We start from the raw sequence: 18,016 nt of genomic DNA, 5'->3' as shown, positions 1-18,016 counted from the left end.
ATCTGAGGTTGGTACTAAGTTTCATTTGGCTAAGAAACTATATTTTTCCCTCAGCTTCAGACACATGGACCTCTCCAGTGATCCTATTACAACATACTCCACTATCTTGTTAGGGCCACATGAAAGGATGCTACTCTTTTGCACTGCTGCATATATATATAATCCCATCATCTTATCTGTAGTTTGTGTCTTTAGCCTTGTAACACCTCTTTTTTCGAGATGAGAAAAAAGGCTTGAAAATTCATGCCTCCCTGTTCCAAAGGTTGGGGAAGAGCTTCATTCTATGCATTTTTATTCAACATTTATGTATTGGAAAATGTAAAACCAATTGAGAAATACACTATATAACATTGGCTAATTTTTGTTAAATTCTGTACTTATGGTTGAGAGTGATTCTCATGGGCATAAATGCTCTGGGAATATGTTACTGATCGTCCTATCTTATTATTATCGTGATAAGTTAATAAGTTATCATTGTAATTATTATTATAATTGTTAACAATAATAACAACGATAATAATAATAATAAGATTATATAATTGATGTCTCCTCTCTGCTTTTTATGGGTAGAACTGAATTGAATTATTGAGTGCAAAGAGTGAATGTCTTTCCTCAACATTCTGTGTGTGTGCGCCAGGGATTTTATGTTGATTAAAGTTTACTGCTACTTTAATTAATCCAATTTTACAAATAATATGCGCAAAGGGTAAATTAACCAGGATGGCATCTGATTGATCTAACGTATTTAGAATGTCAATCATACGGCCTTGACCTTGGTGGACTTGCAGATACTATTGTGACTGTACTAGCCTGTATGTGTCTATAATTTCTTGAAAATTTTTATCTCCTGCTCACAGCTGGCTGTCAGATCTTATACTTGAACTTTCCAATAGCCAGCAATGGACTGACTTCAGAACAGACTGTGCTTGGCACCTTTTAAAGTTGAAAATATTTTGGCAGTGCAGAAACTCAAGATAAGCAATCAACAAGGCACAGTTAAAGAATCATAACAGAAACAGATATATGTTTTAAATGTTTTAAAACTAAAATCCTTGACTTCCACAAACAATGCTACAACAATGCTTTGAACTGTGTGTCACTTCTAGCTGTATCAACTTACAGCGCTTGGCTCATATGTTGAGACTTGAATAAATGTTGGCAACAGGTGTTGAAATTTGACGGTAGTTTTGGGGCCATTCATGAATGGAGATTTTCCAGTATTGTTTTTTTTCTGTCCAGATGGATGACACTGCTCACCGAGCTAGAAAATAATTACAGCAAATATGCCAGTGGTGTCCGGGCAGCATTAAAGAAGTCTGACTTCTCTGTCTAGCATGATGACACAAAAATCATTTTTTGAAATGAAAAAAAGACAGATATAAATTATACTTTTCTAACCCTTTATTATGACTTCGTAATTCTACACAGCCTCAAATATTGATTACTCTCTAGGTTGTTTTTTTTATTTTTTCATTTTTTTGTGGCCCAGATTTCCCGGCCTCATCAGCAACAAACAGCTGATCACATGTAAAACCATATACATCACTGTGGGGTTCTATCTTTTTTTCATGGAAAAATTTCACACAGCAGCAATCCTGTAATGCACAAGGAGTATAGAAACAGCAAAACACAGCTCACTTGGTTCTCAAGGCCGGACATGCTTATTCATAGAAAATTGGCTTTTCTCACAAATGGAACTGGCATGCCATGAACAAATATCAGTCTTACAGATTTTTTTCTTCAAACATCTAATCATTGAAATGTATTACAATTTTCTTTTGTAATGTTAATTCTAAGGAAACTCAGTCCCTGGAATGATGAAATGTCTGTGAAAAATAAATGTAGAAAAGGAAACACACAATGCTGTTATGAATCTGGTAGTATATATGATTACTTTTTCTTTGTATAAAATTGGCTTTTTAATTTCAATATGATACATCTGTCATTTGAGAAAAAGAGACCTACTGCTACAAATGTATCTATAGCACCAAACTAAATCAAATCAAATCAAATCAACAAAGAAATGAAAACAAGGGAAACTCAAGGGGGTCAAAAATACTCTCACAGACAGGACTTCTGAACATCTTTTAAATATACAATGTTCCATCAAATAGGAAAAGTAAATGACAAAATACAAACATTAGGTCACCAAGTCAACCAAACACAGATCTATCCCAATACAATTTTATCTAAAACCTGCCTCAAAGTTCCAGTCATTCACACAGGTATTCACACCACTGCCAAAAGACTCTGTAAATCTAGAATGACGTGATCTGTTCTCCAGTCAGTTCCCAATATTATCTAGTGCTGTCACAATGTCCGATGTGCGGTGCTGAGCACTTTTTCCCCTCTAGTGAATATGGCAGGAAAGATTCATTCTTCCCTGAATTTCTTTTTGTATTGCATTGGTGTGAGATTGGCCTTGTCAAGACCTACATGCAAGATGCACACAAGGAACAAAAACACCCCCACACAAGATGTTGAGACTGTGCCAAAGGATTATGTGTGTGATGTAAGTCTTTATGATGACTGAGGCTAACTAATGGAGTGAAATGAGGGTGAACAAAGAGCTTTCCTCATTTTTCCTTTGCCTTGAGCCAAATCGTGACCAAAATAATGTGGATGGCAAATGGGTGTCTGGATGTCAACAAACATTAAAGTTCTTTTGATAGAGAAGACAGACCGATGGTAAAATAGGCCTGCATTACATCCAGACAAGACGGTAAAACAGCAAAACTCATTTTAGAATTGTGTGTCTGCTGTTTATTCTGTTGCTTCCCAGTGTAATTATGTATTTATTGTATTTATTTCCCGTGTGAAGTGGTTTAGAGGTAAATTTTAATTGTACCAGTATGAGAAATAAAAAGACGGCCACCAAAGTAACAATATTTTCCATCATTTCTGGCAAAACTTATAAGAGGGTACAAATTGCTTTTTGGATGATAGGGAACCAACAGTCCTGCTCACTGTCATCTTCTTTGATAAAGAATGATGTTGTCTACACCATCCAAACAGGAGGAAACTATAAGTCTTTGGCGTCCACTTTATTATTGTCGCTCATCTAGGATAAAGACATGAAAAAAACATAAATGAAATAAACATGGTATGTGAAAAGAGTTTGTTTCTACCAATAGCATTTTTTCTGGTGGCAAGGCTTAGGCATGGGGAAGTAGGAAGGACTCAGACATTTGGAGCAAACCCAAAGTGATATCATGGCTCCTTTGTGGTATTGTGACGCATATGGCCAATTAAATACCTAATTGTTATAATGCAATGGGGGTTGACAAGGGGTAGCTGTTTAGAATATTAACACATAATTCTTTTAAACAAGCAGTTATTATCGCTGTATCTAATAACATTTCAAATTATGACTGTAATGTAATGTAATGTAAAAATTACAGTACAGACCCATAGTCATTAAAGATAAATGCTTCTCCAAGAAGGTCCCTGGAAGAACAGGGCTGAGTTGCAGCCAAGACCAGTTGCCTATAATCCAACTATCCTTGGAATAATTTCTCGGAAAGGAGAAAAAAAAAACAAAAACAAAACAAAAAAATTTAAAAAGCCAGAAGCATCTGAATCCTAGATCCAATTTCCTCAAGTTCTCAATTTTCTGTTTCTGTTCTTCCCCTGGAGATGTCCACCATTTATACATACCTCTTTTTTATTCACATTAAAATATAAACTCTCATAACTGCTCAGCAAGCAAGACATTTGAAAAAGCACAGATACAAAAGAATTGGGATGTTTTTGGGATAGAGTGTAAAAGCATAGAGATGAATGAAGTGTGTTACCATCCATTGGAGTGTTTACAAAACCTAATCAGTCACTTGGAAAAGGAAGGTTGGCCCTGTGGCTTGGTGAAGTTGTCAGTAGTAGCCTCGATGGTGGCCACTAGTCATACTGGCCCTTCAGTCAGGCCCTCCAGGGGAAGGCTGGTTGCATTGTCAGTAGGCTGCGGGTCATCCTGGGGATGAGATGGGGTTTGGGCAATGGCAGCCAAGGTTGCATATGGAAGGTGACAGTCCATGTGCAGAAAGGGTGGGTAGTGCTGGCGGTAACAGATGTATGCAAATAGCAGCCCAATCAATCCTCCAACAAAAGCATCTGTAAAGTAAAAAAGAAAAAAGTTTCAGGAAGGAGGCTAAATGACAGCTGGTCTTAAAATTTGTAGAATTAGTGAAACACAATCAATGTTTTTGTGTTTCTGAATGAATATGTGGCATGAGTGAGTAATGAAGATAAACTGATTGGCAGCGCTGATAATGTGCACGTAACTGGTCACTCTACCATCAATTACATTGTTGTTTGTATTATACTTGGCTCTATATCTACTGGAGGAACATCTCTTTCATTTAGTCCAGTAATTCACCATGTATGCAACCTGGAATTAAGATAAAGAATCATGTTTTTCTGTGAGCAGCAGCTGTCCCGTCAACCTATTTATCCTTTTTGCTCGTCATAACATACTTTTGCCTGGTAGAGATTTTGCTATGATAATTGTCAGATACCTGTGCGCAACAAGCATGGCCGGAGTCTTTTGATCTTATGTGACCAACAATTGGCCGCAATATAATGTACATTCCGCCATATTTTCCAAGACCAAATTAAGGAGAAATGATAGAAAGCAATTGGGCCAGAAAACCTCCTATGAAAAGGAAATCACATCCAATCCCAATGCTTTTAGATTCACAATAGCAAGGATTTAATGCTGCATATCATCAAAGTATGAGGATACCTTCCATCCATCGATTATCTATACATTTAGGTCGCGGGGGAAGCTGGAGCCTATCCCAGCTGTCCTTGGCTGAGATTTGTAGTACAGTCGCTCAGCCAGTCAGTCACAGGGCCACATATAGAGACAGAAAACCATTCAATCTCTCATCGCAAACATGCAAACACAGGGCCATTTTCACTTAACCTTCTGCATATATTTGGACTGTGGGAGGAAACCAGAGAGCCTTTCTTTGACTTTTTCAGTGCCTTCAGCAGCATTCAACCCACCCTCCTGAGAGATAAGCCGCTGGGTAGGCAATTTCACCCAGACATCACTGCCTGGATCTTGGTGATTTGGAAGACAGCCGCAGTATGTCAGAGGCACCATTGGTAGTTAACATACTCAGAACAAATGATGCTACTCTCCTCTCATTATATGAACCATGACATTTATGATGTCTATAAAGGAACTCCATATGCAAACACATTTAAACTTTTTTCACACATCAGCCCTTGTAGGCGATAACTGAGTGATACCTCTTACTTCAGAAGCTACCAGGTCATATTGACAATCTCTTATCTCTAAATATCACTCTCAAGCTGCAATTCTGACACTTATGTATACAGACAAAAAGAAAGGAAAGCTATTATCCATGTCCTGATGTGTGTGGATGATAGTTGTCAGTATAATAACCACTGAGTTCCAAGACTTAAATATTCACACAGCCTTGTGGTGGTAATTTAGAATCCTACTGCTGAAACATGTAACCAAAAAAAAAAAACAAAAAACAAAAAAAAGGTTCTTCTCTCTTAGTTGATACATTTAACTTTTATTTAAATAGAAAGACAACTGGAAATGCAGGAACACAAATTAGCCAAGTAGAAAACACAATCAAACAATGAAGATCTATCTATCCATCCATCCATCTATCCTACTCAGGGTCGCAGGGTGCTGGAACCAATCCCAGCTGCCATCGGATGAGGGGCTGCGTGTACACCTTGGACTGATCGCCAGTCAATTGCAGGGCCACATATACAGACAGACAGTCATTCAGTCTCTGCTGCACATCTGGCCAATTAACCTGCCCAACCTAACCGGCCTAACCTGTCCATTCATTTAATGCCTAATGGATACAACAAAAAAGAAAAAAAAAAATTGAATTGTCTGTCATGCAGGCAGTCAAGATTTTGAGAAATATTGGCCAAACGTGAGGTACACTGAAACACGACTTACACTTTTCAAGATGTTGGAGTATGCTGAGCAGTTTCAATCTTTATCAGTAGATACTTGTCTACTTCTGTACTTGTCTACACATTAAATATAATGGAATAATGGTTATTGAAGTGACACAGCTAAGAGCAGACCAAAATGACGTCTGTTATCAGCTGTAGTAATTGAATGATATTCCTTTTTTATCGAAAATTAAATTTTTCCGTAAGTCTCACTGAAGTTTAATATTTTCCTTTGGGTGAGATAAAACGTAATATAACATCCATTTTCACCATACAGGCATTCTAACATGAAGGAGATTGCTTGGTTAACACTTCATTGACCACCTTCAAGTAGATTTAATAAGCTGTGCCTTTGGTGGCTGGTGGCTGCGCTGTGATAATTAAAGGATGCCTGGCCTACATGTCTCAGACAGAGTGCACCAAAAGGGTGCAAAGGGATAGTTTTCATCAAGTATTGCTCAACAGTCAGTGTAATGGGGCCCCCAGCTTGTATTTACATTGAGTGCAGATTTGAGCCTTTCAGGTTTAACTGGATTACTGTTCCTTTTAAGGGCATTCTGCTGGGGGCAGGGAGAGAAAAGGCAGTGTGTAGAGCTTCTAAATGCAGAGGTAATAGAGACATGGTCAGGGTTTAATAACAATGTGGTGTGCTGGTGATGGAAATATTTTTTTTATTTTTTTGATGAAAGGGTTGAGCGATGTAGCTGCTACCATGCTCCTGGCATACATATGGCAGTTTGAAACTAATCAACACCCTATGACATGGCTGCCATCGTAACACATCAGATTCTCTCTAATGTGAGTATATGGTGTGAATCCCCTTTACTGTCACCCTCAAGTCCCTTTATACCATGCCGGCTGCCATTGTCATTTTCTTTCCAAGGATTTGAATTAACATGTCATGCCCTTACTCTGCTGTCTTTTTTTAATCCTTGTTGGTCCCAGCCCGGACGCATCTTGCCTATTTTTGTTTCTTTATTTATTTCTTGTCATTGCTATTGTCGTTTAGGTTTGGTTGTCTATTTTTCACCCTTACTGTTCCATTCTGTTGTCCATTCTTATCCCTGATGTTTTGCTGTTATTGTTCTTCCTGCTGTCTATTTATTTGTGGATGTCTTTGCTATCTTCTGTCTTCTAACTGTCTCTCTGGTTACATTTATCTTATCTTATCTTATCTTATCTTATCTTATCTTATCTTATCTTATCTTATCTTATCTTATCTTATCTTATCTTATCTTATCTTATCTTATCTTATCTTATCTTAAATGCTCTCCTACTCTAATCTAAGCCAGTAAATTACAAATAACAGAAAAATACATAAAGTATAATTGTTATTCTTTGGATCAAGTTTCAAGGATCAAGCACACTGTTCATCCACATTCACTGCATGAACACAATTCTCTTGCATTCCTGATCATGTCCTTAAGTCATGTTCTGTTAAGGAAAGCATATGACTACAGATGTAATGACCATCACCCTGACTTTGCCTTATAAATGATCTGTAAAACAATGACCAAAGTGAATCAGAAATAATATTCAAAAAGATGTATTAGTTTATTGACTTTTTTCCAATAGTTTTATCATGTATTTAAGTGATAGTCAAGATTCACCTTAGTTGCTTGAGAGGAGGTTGGAAACTCCCCGTGTGAATTTCAACTGGCCCTTCTCAATATAGATCTTACAAGTTAATTCATGCATTTTAAGCAACATCAGTAGGCAAACTTTTGTGTAAACCCATGTGGACTTCAGAGGGGGCACCAAATAGAGATACATAATCTACCTCAATCTACCAATCCAGCCCTCATTTGGGCTTCATTGAACAACATTTTCTAAAATAGTGACATCATATCTAAGTATTTGTCATACAGGATATTCACGTTGCCCATATATAATGTAATTATGCATTATGCATTTCTTCTTTCTTCTATAATACTGCAAAAAGACATAATTATGTAGACCGTCTAAGGAAGTGTAGCCAGTAATAGAACTAGAAGTAGGAATGCCAGTAGTTCTATTTAGTGTAATTGGGCTTTTGCGGTAAGTGTGATTATAGCCTCCCAGACTCAAATATTGTCACACCAAAAGGCTATATCACACTGTAGTAGCCATTTGTACAGTTTAAGCTGGTGATCGGACCAGCAATTATATGAAAATGGAGGATAAATGGATTGGGGCTGTAATCATGAACCCTTTCAAAATGGAATCCTAAGACATGAATTGTGTATCTAATTTGGATTTAACGTAAGTGTATCAAGTTGAGCTAAATGCTTAGTGATGAGAACTGGCCCTGGGGTAACACATCAACAACATCACTGTACCCTGTAGAAAAAAACTTTTATGCCTCACCAAGTGTGAATATGATGCAATGAAAATGAGTTGCGCCCTGACTTCTGTTTGAGCCAAGGTCTGACCTTGCCAGTGGTGTTTGTAGTCACAGGTCCGGGACAATGCAATCATCATGGCACTGTAAAGGGGCAGCACCATGGCGCAGAGACGCCAGCTACGGCCTCGACCCTGATCAGTGAAACACTGCAGCTTCCCTGCCAGGTAGAAGGAGGTGAAGCCAAGACCAGAGAAGGCAACTGATAAGGAGAAGAGAAAGGGGGCATTAGTAGGTTCAGATAGCACTAATCATTTCCTGTTGCTGTTATGATTATTCTTCCTTTTGATGAACCCAACATTACACAACATTGAAAAATATTATAGATGGTAAAAACCCATGTATGCTGGTATTGCTGGAAGAGGTTAATAGCTTAATACAGGGCCTGTAGTTGGAAATGTAATTCACTGGGGGCTTTATTAATCAAACAAATCAATTCAGCCGGTGGAATCAGCACATATGGGAAAAGAGAAATTATAAACACAGCTTGAACATTAATTGACACCCAGTGGCATATAATATCCTAATCATGTTACAATGAACCTTACAACTTTCTCTCTGAGAATCTCCCACTGTTTTGGGATCATGTCCAAGGTAATCCAAATTTCACAGCCTTGCGAAATGGCCAACCTCGATGGCCATTCATTTCACTTTTGGATAGCCTCTCTTTGTCTCAAATCCTCTAAGCCTGCATCATTAATTTTAATAGCAGTAATCATAAACAAAACAAAAACATTAATTTGGAGGAACTAAATTATCCATAATGATCCAAAAACCGCTGACCCAATTCACTTGCAAAACATCCCAAATCCTAGATTATTCTGGTTTCTCCCCAGCTGCTTCTTCATCATAACAGAAGAGAGGAAAATCTTTTTTTTTTTCTCCATCATTGCAATATGGATGATCAATTATATATCTGAATATGTATTATGAATACGATTCTTTGAAGTGGAAATTAAAATTATCATCAGTTTTCCATGTACAGAAGGTTTTCAGACAAATTTATTGGGAAGCAATTTGCTGTTCATAGCTGTTCTTATTGTTCACAACATTATCGAGAGCATTTTATAAGAATATACCATGGAAGTCTGAAGGTCTAAGAAGTTCAGAAATCTGCCTGCAATTTCAATGATGTACCTCTAGTCTCAAAGAAACCGGCACCTGTTGGAAAATCTTAGTTACAGTATATATATATATACAAATACATATATATGCTTTCAGTACAAAACAATATACTTCCCGTAGAGTCCCTAATTTAAGGATACAGAGTATAGGGTTAGATGGTGGGAGATGGAAAAAAAGAAGATAATCCTTAATTTCAGACATCCACACAGATGGATACATGCATGTGGATCAACAGTGCAACCATGATATAATACACTTTAACACACATTACAAGAAATAATGATAATATCCATCTCCACATAAATTCTAAAAGCCAGCAAGTGTCTTGGTGTATTATCAACCACCCTGCAATGGATTTTCAGACAAGAAAGTAAAAAAAATTCCCTTGGTTAGATTTTTTTCAGACTTTATCCATGTAAAGGCTGAAGATGCAGGCTTCTAACAGAAAGCTGTGAAGACATGTGGCCAATTATGAATAAAAACAACATAGTGAAAGGTATGGCAGACAACTAGTTTCTTGTTGCAAAAGCCTGTTGAGGCAACATTTTTGATCATTTTCCTGAGGATATTCTGCCCCCTATCCTTTAGTTCAAAGGCTTTTTCAACGAACTGTTGAAACATCTTCCAAGAAAAACTTACAGAGTCCAACTTCCAAAAAACAAGATTTTTACAATGGACAGCCATAACCAGGATGACCAAGAGCATTTCATAGACAGGCTGTGGAATGTGATAGATCATTTCTGTCTGCTTAATACCAGATTCTTGCAGACACAGCTTTGAATGTGTGCTACTCTTAAACACCAAATACCAAAACCAAAGACCAAAATACTCCTAAAATAATAAATCTCACAGTTAGCAAAGTACCTACCTATGGAGAAGATTAGGATATCTGATGTGTATTGGGTGTAACCGGCACTGAAAGGGTAGCGAAAAAGGGCAGGCAGAGGAATAGAAACAGGAAAACTAATTTTGGTGATAAATCTGCCTCATGCATCTGAAAAGCTTTGATACATTATTCTCATTGGACAGTGTTGCCTAGTGAGAGCAGAGAGTGCAATGAGACGGCTGTTTTTCACTGTTAATTAAACATGGGGTTCCAAAGTAGGTTGTGGGTTTAAAAGTTTGTACGGAGGAGGCAACAGTTAAAAAGTCAGAGCATAATAGACACATTCCATTCATGTGTAAGAAACCAATATGTAATAAAAGTAATTCCCAGAAGTTCAAAAGCATTTTAAAATAACAAACTGTTTGGAGAAAGAAAGACAAAAAAAAACTGAATATCATAAATTTACAGTAATTCTTGTCAGCACATATTGGTTTGAGGCAAAGATGAGACCTTTTTGATTACTTCTAAAAAAGTTTTTTTTTATTTACCATTTATCAAATGCAACCTGTGGATGAGCAGAATAAACATTACTGAAAATGGTTGACTTCTTAAACTATTCAGCTGTTGGCAATGTTGTCAGTACATAAGTACAGGGCTCATTCAATTCTAATTCACATTAATCATACTCTACATTCAATATACAGGTGCTGTAAAGGTAACTAAATAATTACATACAGCATATAAAAGTATTTGTGTGTTTGTGTGTATGTGGCAATAAGAAAAAAAGCACTCAGCTTTGGCAGGAAAACGGGTGAGTATGGGAGAATAGTCTACTTTTCTGGACTATCCACTATTTTAAAAGCAACATTTTCTTTCTTGCATCGGCAATGTGTTCAAAATCTGTCACTGAATTTACCACACATACTGTCTGACTACACACTCATAAGAGCAATCAGGCTTCACCTGCCTTCCCCTCATGGTTTAACCCCTGAATAATCCATGAATATAGTGACATGTGGAACATTCTGCTTTTTGACAGAAGTGATGCATATTCACCTGCCATTTTGGCACTTAGGGCGTCTCATCCATTAAGAGACTAACGGGAGCTCATTATTAGTGTTGCATAACTGCAGTAGACCTCTTGCCCAAGCTGTTCCTCAACCTACTGCAAAAAAATTAAGTTTGCTTTAATGAGCATGGTAAAATATGAGATAACACTTTGTGAAGATGTTCCCCCGAGACTGAAATGATGGACATGCCAAACTATGGATAATATAAAGGAAGAAAAAGATGGTGCAGGGATTCAAAGATATTATTAGTTCAGTTGACAGGAATAATTTAGTTATATACCCTCAAATGATAGACAGTTTAAAATTGAAGATTAATTGATGATATCTAAAGGCTTAATATGCACTAAAGAAGATGGTGACAGGAATATAAATTAGCAGCAGAAGCTTTTAATCCTTTGGGCATCATGGTTACCTCTGTAAAGTGGTTCGGAGAGTCAGCAGGAGTTTGTTTTTTTCTCTTTCTTGGAGAAAAGTACATTTGGTCAAAGAAAATCCGAGGGCCTGGGGAAACTTTGAAAAACAATACTACTGTGGATATTTGAAGCCAACAAACAAACACTGAAGTTTGTGGTATAGTACATGTTTGCTGATTCTAGAGGAATAAGATCATTGACATTGTTAATGGTAAGTTGCTCTTTTACCTACAGGGCAGTGTCTTGGGCTGCAAACCACCCAAAAGGGCTGTTATGCTTCACCCAGATGCACCAATGATACAGGCTCCATTCACTTTTGCAATTTAATCACAACCCTACACCCTCCCCATTTTTCATTTTTTGGTGCAAAAGCCACATAGTATATGCAAGCTCCAATAAGTGCTGTCCTGGTGGAAATAGACACAGACGGGAAATTGAATTTCTTCAGTGCACCAGACATTCTGGCATATGGGTGCTCCCTGGGTCCCCAACTTGCAGTTCTTTCAAACGCTTTTCTTCACAAAGTCTAGGACTATAAGGTTCTTAAAGCTGCCACACAGATAAATGTAATCCATACTCAGTGCTGCAGTGAATCGCAAAACAGTGTCCCTCTTTGCCTTTTCTTACGGGACACAGCCAAGCACATCAAAGCATTTCTGTTTGAAAGCAGATGTCAGTGAAGATCTTTCGGAATTACATAAATGCATTCATTTGAAATTAGGCCTGGACTATGAAACCATTTTTACAGTTCAATTACATCCCAACCACTTACACAATGTGATGTAATCATAGTTTAGGTTGAGGTTAAACAATGTGCCAGTTGCTGTTTAATGTATGAATCCATCTATGTCCATGCTTGATAGTTTAGCAAAAATCAGGGACATCTGATGAAATCCGTCTGTCAAAATTGATCAAATTCCCATAACAAGAATTCTCGTGTACATGCTTTAACTCTCGCATTCAGAACATGATAAAACAAATTGATTGGAAATTAGGATGATTATACCACATGTACAGTTATCACCATTTGTGAAAGAAATTAATAACTCACATAACTGAACTGTAGAACTACTTTGTAGTTCTGTAGAACTACTACTTTATGAAAATCTTTCAGTCAATTCGGCATCATTTTTGACTTTTTGTAAATAAACTTTAATTCAGCGATGTGTGTAAAGGACACAGGGCACAATCATTATAACCAGTGTTTTTTGCAAAATATGGATTCATCTGAGCATTTTCTAGACAGCTCATAATGTTACATCATGATTTTATAACATAGCAATTGAGTTCATAGCATTTTTTCTGCCTCATGTGACAGTTTAATCCAGGGGTGGGCAAACTTTTTGGCTCAGGGGCCGCACTTTTAAAATTTGACAGATGGGCTGGGTCAGCACAAGATACGATACATATAAAAAATGAATTTCTTAACAGTACATATCAAACTCGTCTGACATTGTCTGAACATTGTCTGACATTTGTTTTGAAAATAAAACCAGCTTGGTTTTGTTGGCTCTGATGTTTGCTTGCATTTCATGAAAAAAACGTTTTTTCTCTTGTAGCTTCATGTCCAGTACATACATGTGTGTTAGTATCCCCACAATTAAGGATAAATCACAAAGCCAATCTGTGTCATTCAACTCAGGAAAATTCTCAAGTGTTCTCAAGTAGCTCCAAAAATGAAATAATTTCCTGTTTGAGTACCCATATTCATTGATCAAATCATTCAATGGATCCAATCTTTGGCGGCCCAGATTAAAAAGAGCAATGAACCAGAGGTGGCCCGCTGGCCATAGTTTGCCCTCCCCTGGTTTAATCCATCAACTGAATGCAGCCATTTACTAAACTAAGCAGCCTTAATGTATAATAACATTGAATATAATTCAGTGACAGAGATTAAATGAGAATTTTGGACAACAGCAAACAACATACATATCAACCTTACAACGGTTGGTACAGTACTTTCTGAAAAATATATAAACTGCAGTTTTTATGAAATATACGTGGAGCATTAATAGCATTGATAAACTTCTTTTTTGCTATGCAATTTCAAGCACATTTTTCAAACTTTGTTGCTACATTGATGTTTGTAAATGCATGATGCACCATTAAACAAATTGTAGAGTTATTGAACAATACTAAAATCTGTGTGGACCACAGTAAAAGCATAGCATTTAACATTCATCTGCCAGAGAGAGGAAAACACCTGAATTATTTAACACATTACTGAGGAGAAAACAGCTTGGAATGCAGTATAGTGAAAAAAATGTCCTGTGATGGTCTTTACAGCTGAATTCTGTGTAAAGATGAGGAGTGCATTCAACGGACATACAGCAAGTGACTAAATACATTTGATTTAGCCTGACAAATTGAGGTGAAATGTAGAACTTGAATAATTGATTAATTTGTTGTACAAGGGAAACAAGACTTTCACACTGATACATGGTAAAGCAAGTGATTTGACCCCTTGCAGTGTGTACCTAAGTAAGAACACACACACACACACACACACACACACACACACACACACATGCAAACACATTGGCAAACACAGACACACAAATAACACATATAACCACACAAATATTCACTTTTTGTGTCAGGGTCAAAGTGATGTTTGAACCTGCCTGTCTCATGATGGCAGTAAGCTGCTTTATTTGTAGGATCAAACTCACATGAAGAATGGCTGCTGGGGAAGCTTTTGCGCCCCTCGGAGACCAGCTCTGGCTCTCCAGTACACAACATCTTTGCATTTACTGTTCCATCTGGGAAACAACGTTGGAGGTAATCAGGCCTGGGTCTGGAAACCAAACACAAACCAAGAGACGATTTAAATACCATCAACTGTAAACATCAACTAGAGTTATCTTTTCCTGGTTCAAAGCTGAGAAAATCTATTTCTTTAGATCATAGGCAATGTAACTCCTGTCAAAGATATTGTGAATACTTTAAATGCGTTTAACATACCTGCCAACAATCAACTTGATAGTGTTTGTGAACACTCCATTCAGGGCCAGTGCCAGGGACACTGCTGCAAATGAATGATGCAGATAGAGGGAAGTATGAGTTTTGCAGATGTTTATCAGGAACTGAGGCTGACACAGCACATTCAAAACATCTGTTTTATAAGTATCATTGAGAAACCATAGTTGAAGTGACAGAGCTGCCAGTATCATGACAGTTTGGATGCTTCTTCCCAAAGTAATAGAACAAATAAGTCGCGCCCCCAGTTGGAAAGATGAACAATCTTGATGGGTCATTGTGTGAAATACTTTTGAAGCATTCCAAAGAGTCCTGCTTTAGAAAAGTTTGTGTTTCTTCTACTTTTGAAAGCACAGCAGTTCACGTGGCCTTGTAAATTGTGTAAAGAGGAACGTTTGGAGTCCTTGCCCCGTTACTGTCATTTTAGCATCAGCTATTGGCTGGAAATAATAACAGCTATTTTGGGGAGTGATAGATCTAATAAGCAGCATGGTGTTGAAGTGTTTAGCAGTCTTGCTTTGCAGCAAGACTCACCCTTGTTCATTTTATTAGAGTAGCGGTCTTTCTGTGGGCTTTCTGTGTGGAGGATGTATGTTCTCCTTGTGCTTGAAGACTCTGAAGACTTCGAGTTAAGACCATTAATGGTTGTTTGTCCCAGTATTTGGCCCAGTGATTGACTGGCAACCAGCCCAGGGTGTATTCCAGCTCTCACTCAGTGTCAGCTGGAAGTGGTTCCAGTGGCTCGCAGCATACCTCTATTTAGATATAATATCCTGCAATCCGGCTGCAACCTAGTCTTTGGGAATTAAGCGTCTTTTTCCCATATATCCATGAAATATGTTTCAACCTTAATGCAGCATTATGTTGTCATAAGTTGCACAAATCTAACCCTTCTACTGTGTTGTGCTATCTTTCACTGAAAAAGTGTTCTATTAAATATGCTTTAAGGACACCCAAAAGTATTCCTGAGAAATATGTGATGTATAATTCCCACCTTGTCTTTTGGCTTCACACCAGCTGGACAGGCTCAGCCTGGCACAATCCAAACAAACACTGAGTTGCCACCATGTGAACCCACTAACTGAAAGAAAATGCATTTGGGTGTATTTATATAATACAAAACATGCAGAAGGGAATTGTGGATCCCTTGGTGTATTGCCTTTGGTGTGGCAAATTGATAATGTTTTTATCTTTGAATATCATAAATAAAACATAGATAAAGCCAAACCACATTGCATAACTTCTTGAGTTGAAGCTAGGTTTTTGATGATTAAAATTCTGCACCACATTGGTGAAACATCCAGAAGGTCATGGTGCACAAAACCAACATAAAAAAAAGATAGAATTGTGCTTTTATCATCAAGAAAGAAACTAGCATCATAACTATCTGACATTTTGCTAGAATGCATTGAAAATTTTTGTCTACTGGTATTTTCACTCGGCCATTTTTCATAACAATAGCTTTCAATTGGGAAACCAGCCAATGTCATTTCTCCGATGGGGCTGTAAATGGGCGCACACTCTCTGTGACGTTTATACTCCTATGGGCCAAAATGCATTTTAAGACATCCAGAAACTTTTTGATCATCCCAGTATAACTGTTTTTCTATCTCCAACTCAATGCAGTGATGCCAACCTACATTTTGAACATTATACATCACCTGGCATTGAAGCTTCAAGTAATGCAACAACTATTGATAGACTGTCCAGACTATGCTCCAAATCAAAATTGGAAACTAATTGGGCCGAAAATTCAATTATCCTTCAGGAATGTCAACCATCAAGCTTTTAATTTCTATTCCATACACAGAAATTACTTCACTCCCTGAGCATCACACAAAATGAACCCTCCAAAATGAATACCCTCTGTTAAATTCTTCTGAATTCAAACTGACAAATCTGCTCTTATGGTCTGGGGGGGGGGGGTTTGGATATGTAGGGGATTAAGAGAGTCTATCAGGGATAATGTCAATAACATGTCATTTTCCTTTAAGAAGTTCTTTTAAAAATGAACAACTCTAGTTTGGAACTGTCAGTTCAGTAGAGGCCTGTAACGTCAAGGCCTCACAGCTGCAAGTCAATAATGGTTATAGAGGGAAAGCTTGTCATTGATGGAACAAGTGGACCAAGGATCGATGAGCTTTCAGCGCATGGTAGGCCAAACGACAAAAATGTTACACTGTGAAACACTTGATTACTGCAATCTTTATTACAACTGATTAATGCTTTATCTCCCTCCTATTTAATAAATTTGAGACCAAATAAAGTATTGCTCAAAACAAACAGAGGGGATATTTTCAATCCAAAAATAAAGATTGATCTATGTCCCAGCTGTCACATTTGTCAAAAAATAACTGCACATATATACAATTATTTGTATGGCTGCTCATATGGAGACTCACATTTCTAAACCTTTTTCTTACTTGACTATATATATCTCTTACTAGATAAAAGGAAACTGTGACCTCTTGGGGCAACAAATCAAGAACTGATAATAGACAACAGAGTATGGCTGATGGTGAGTAGAAATTTCATTGGAGCTGTATATTTACTCAATTAATTTTCTAACCATGTACTACTGTGGCATATTGTTAGCTGTCATAGCACAAGTGAAAGCCTCAGGGATAAATCCCAGAGCAGTGCAGTCCAATTGAATTAGCCCCCCCGTCGCTGCAGCGCTGAAAGGTGCTCCACCTTTCTTTGCTGACAGGAAGTACACAGCACAGTATGACTTGGACCAAATCCTTTTTCAGCTCTTCCCCAGGTATAAACATCAGCTTTGCTTCAAGCGAATCCTATCATGAGTTCTCTCGGGTGCTGATGCTCAGTCAGTAATTATGAGTGGGGGCTTAGAGTACACGGAGAATTTCAGTTTATGTTTTATTTTTTTCCCACTTACAGTTGCAGTGAATGTTACATATAAACTGAATGTATATAAAATGCCCATGTAGCATGTCTTAAAGCAAATAATGAGATGACTCAAATTATCTGAGCTTAACACCTCACAATTTTTGTTTCATAGGACTTTTTGAACCAAAGGTTACAGAAGGATTATGTGCTCTTGAATCACACTTTATATCTGGTATAAAGTGCATCTGCTGTGTCCATCCCGTAAACAATAACTTTTACCTGCTTTATAATCTGCCTGAAGTGTGCAGAAACGCTTACAACAATTGCTTTTTTCTTGTTTTTTTGCAAGATAGACCTATTGATTTAAGGCAGCATTTCTTCACTTGTTTTTAATTATTTGTCAGTGACCCCAGATTTGATTTAA

At 37.5% G+C, this 18,016-nt stretch overlaps 1 protein-coding gene across 1 annotated transcript in view; it reads right to left on the bottom strand.

Moving 5' to 3' along the window:
* Window positions 1–561: 561 nt before the first annotated feature.
* The window catches only part of plpp4 (phospholipid phosphatase 4), a 57,755-nt gene continuing 40,300 nt past the window's right edge, over window positions 562–18,016 (bottom strand). Inside the window, exons 4-7 of the mRNA XM_086166077.1 lie at window positions 14,728–14,791; window positions 14,436–14,560; window positions 8,361–8,531; window positions 562–4,107 (exon numbers count right to left, since the gene is read on the bottom strand). Coding sequence (XP_086022203.1) covers window positions 3,899–4,107; window positions 8,361–8,531; window positions 14,436–14,560; window positions 14,728–14,791 — 569 coding nt within the window. The 3' untranslated portion in view covers window positions 562–3,898. The remainder of the gene's footprint in view (window positions 4,108–8,360; window positions 8,532–14,435; window positions 14,561–14,727; window positions 14,792–18,016) is intronic.

This window comes from Fistularia commersonii, chromosome 2 (assembly GCF_037954325.1).
Source record: "Fistularia commersonii isolate RoL2024-O1a breed Wild chromosome 2, RoL_Fcom_v1.0, whole genome shotgun sequence".
NCBI lineage: Eukaryota > Metazoa > Chordata > Actinopteri > Syngnathiformes > Fistulariidae > Fistularia > Fistularia commersonii.
Note: the sequence above shows the minus strand (reverse complement) of the source record. Positions and strands in the feature narration are given on the sequence as shown.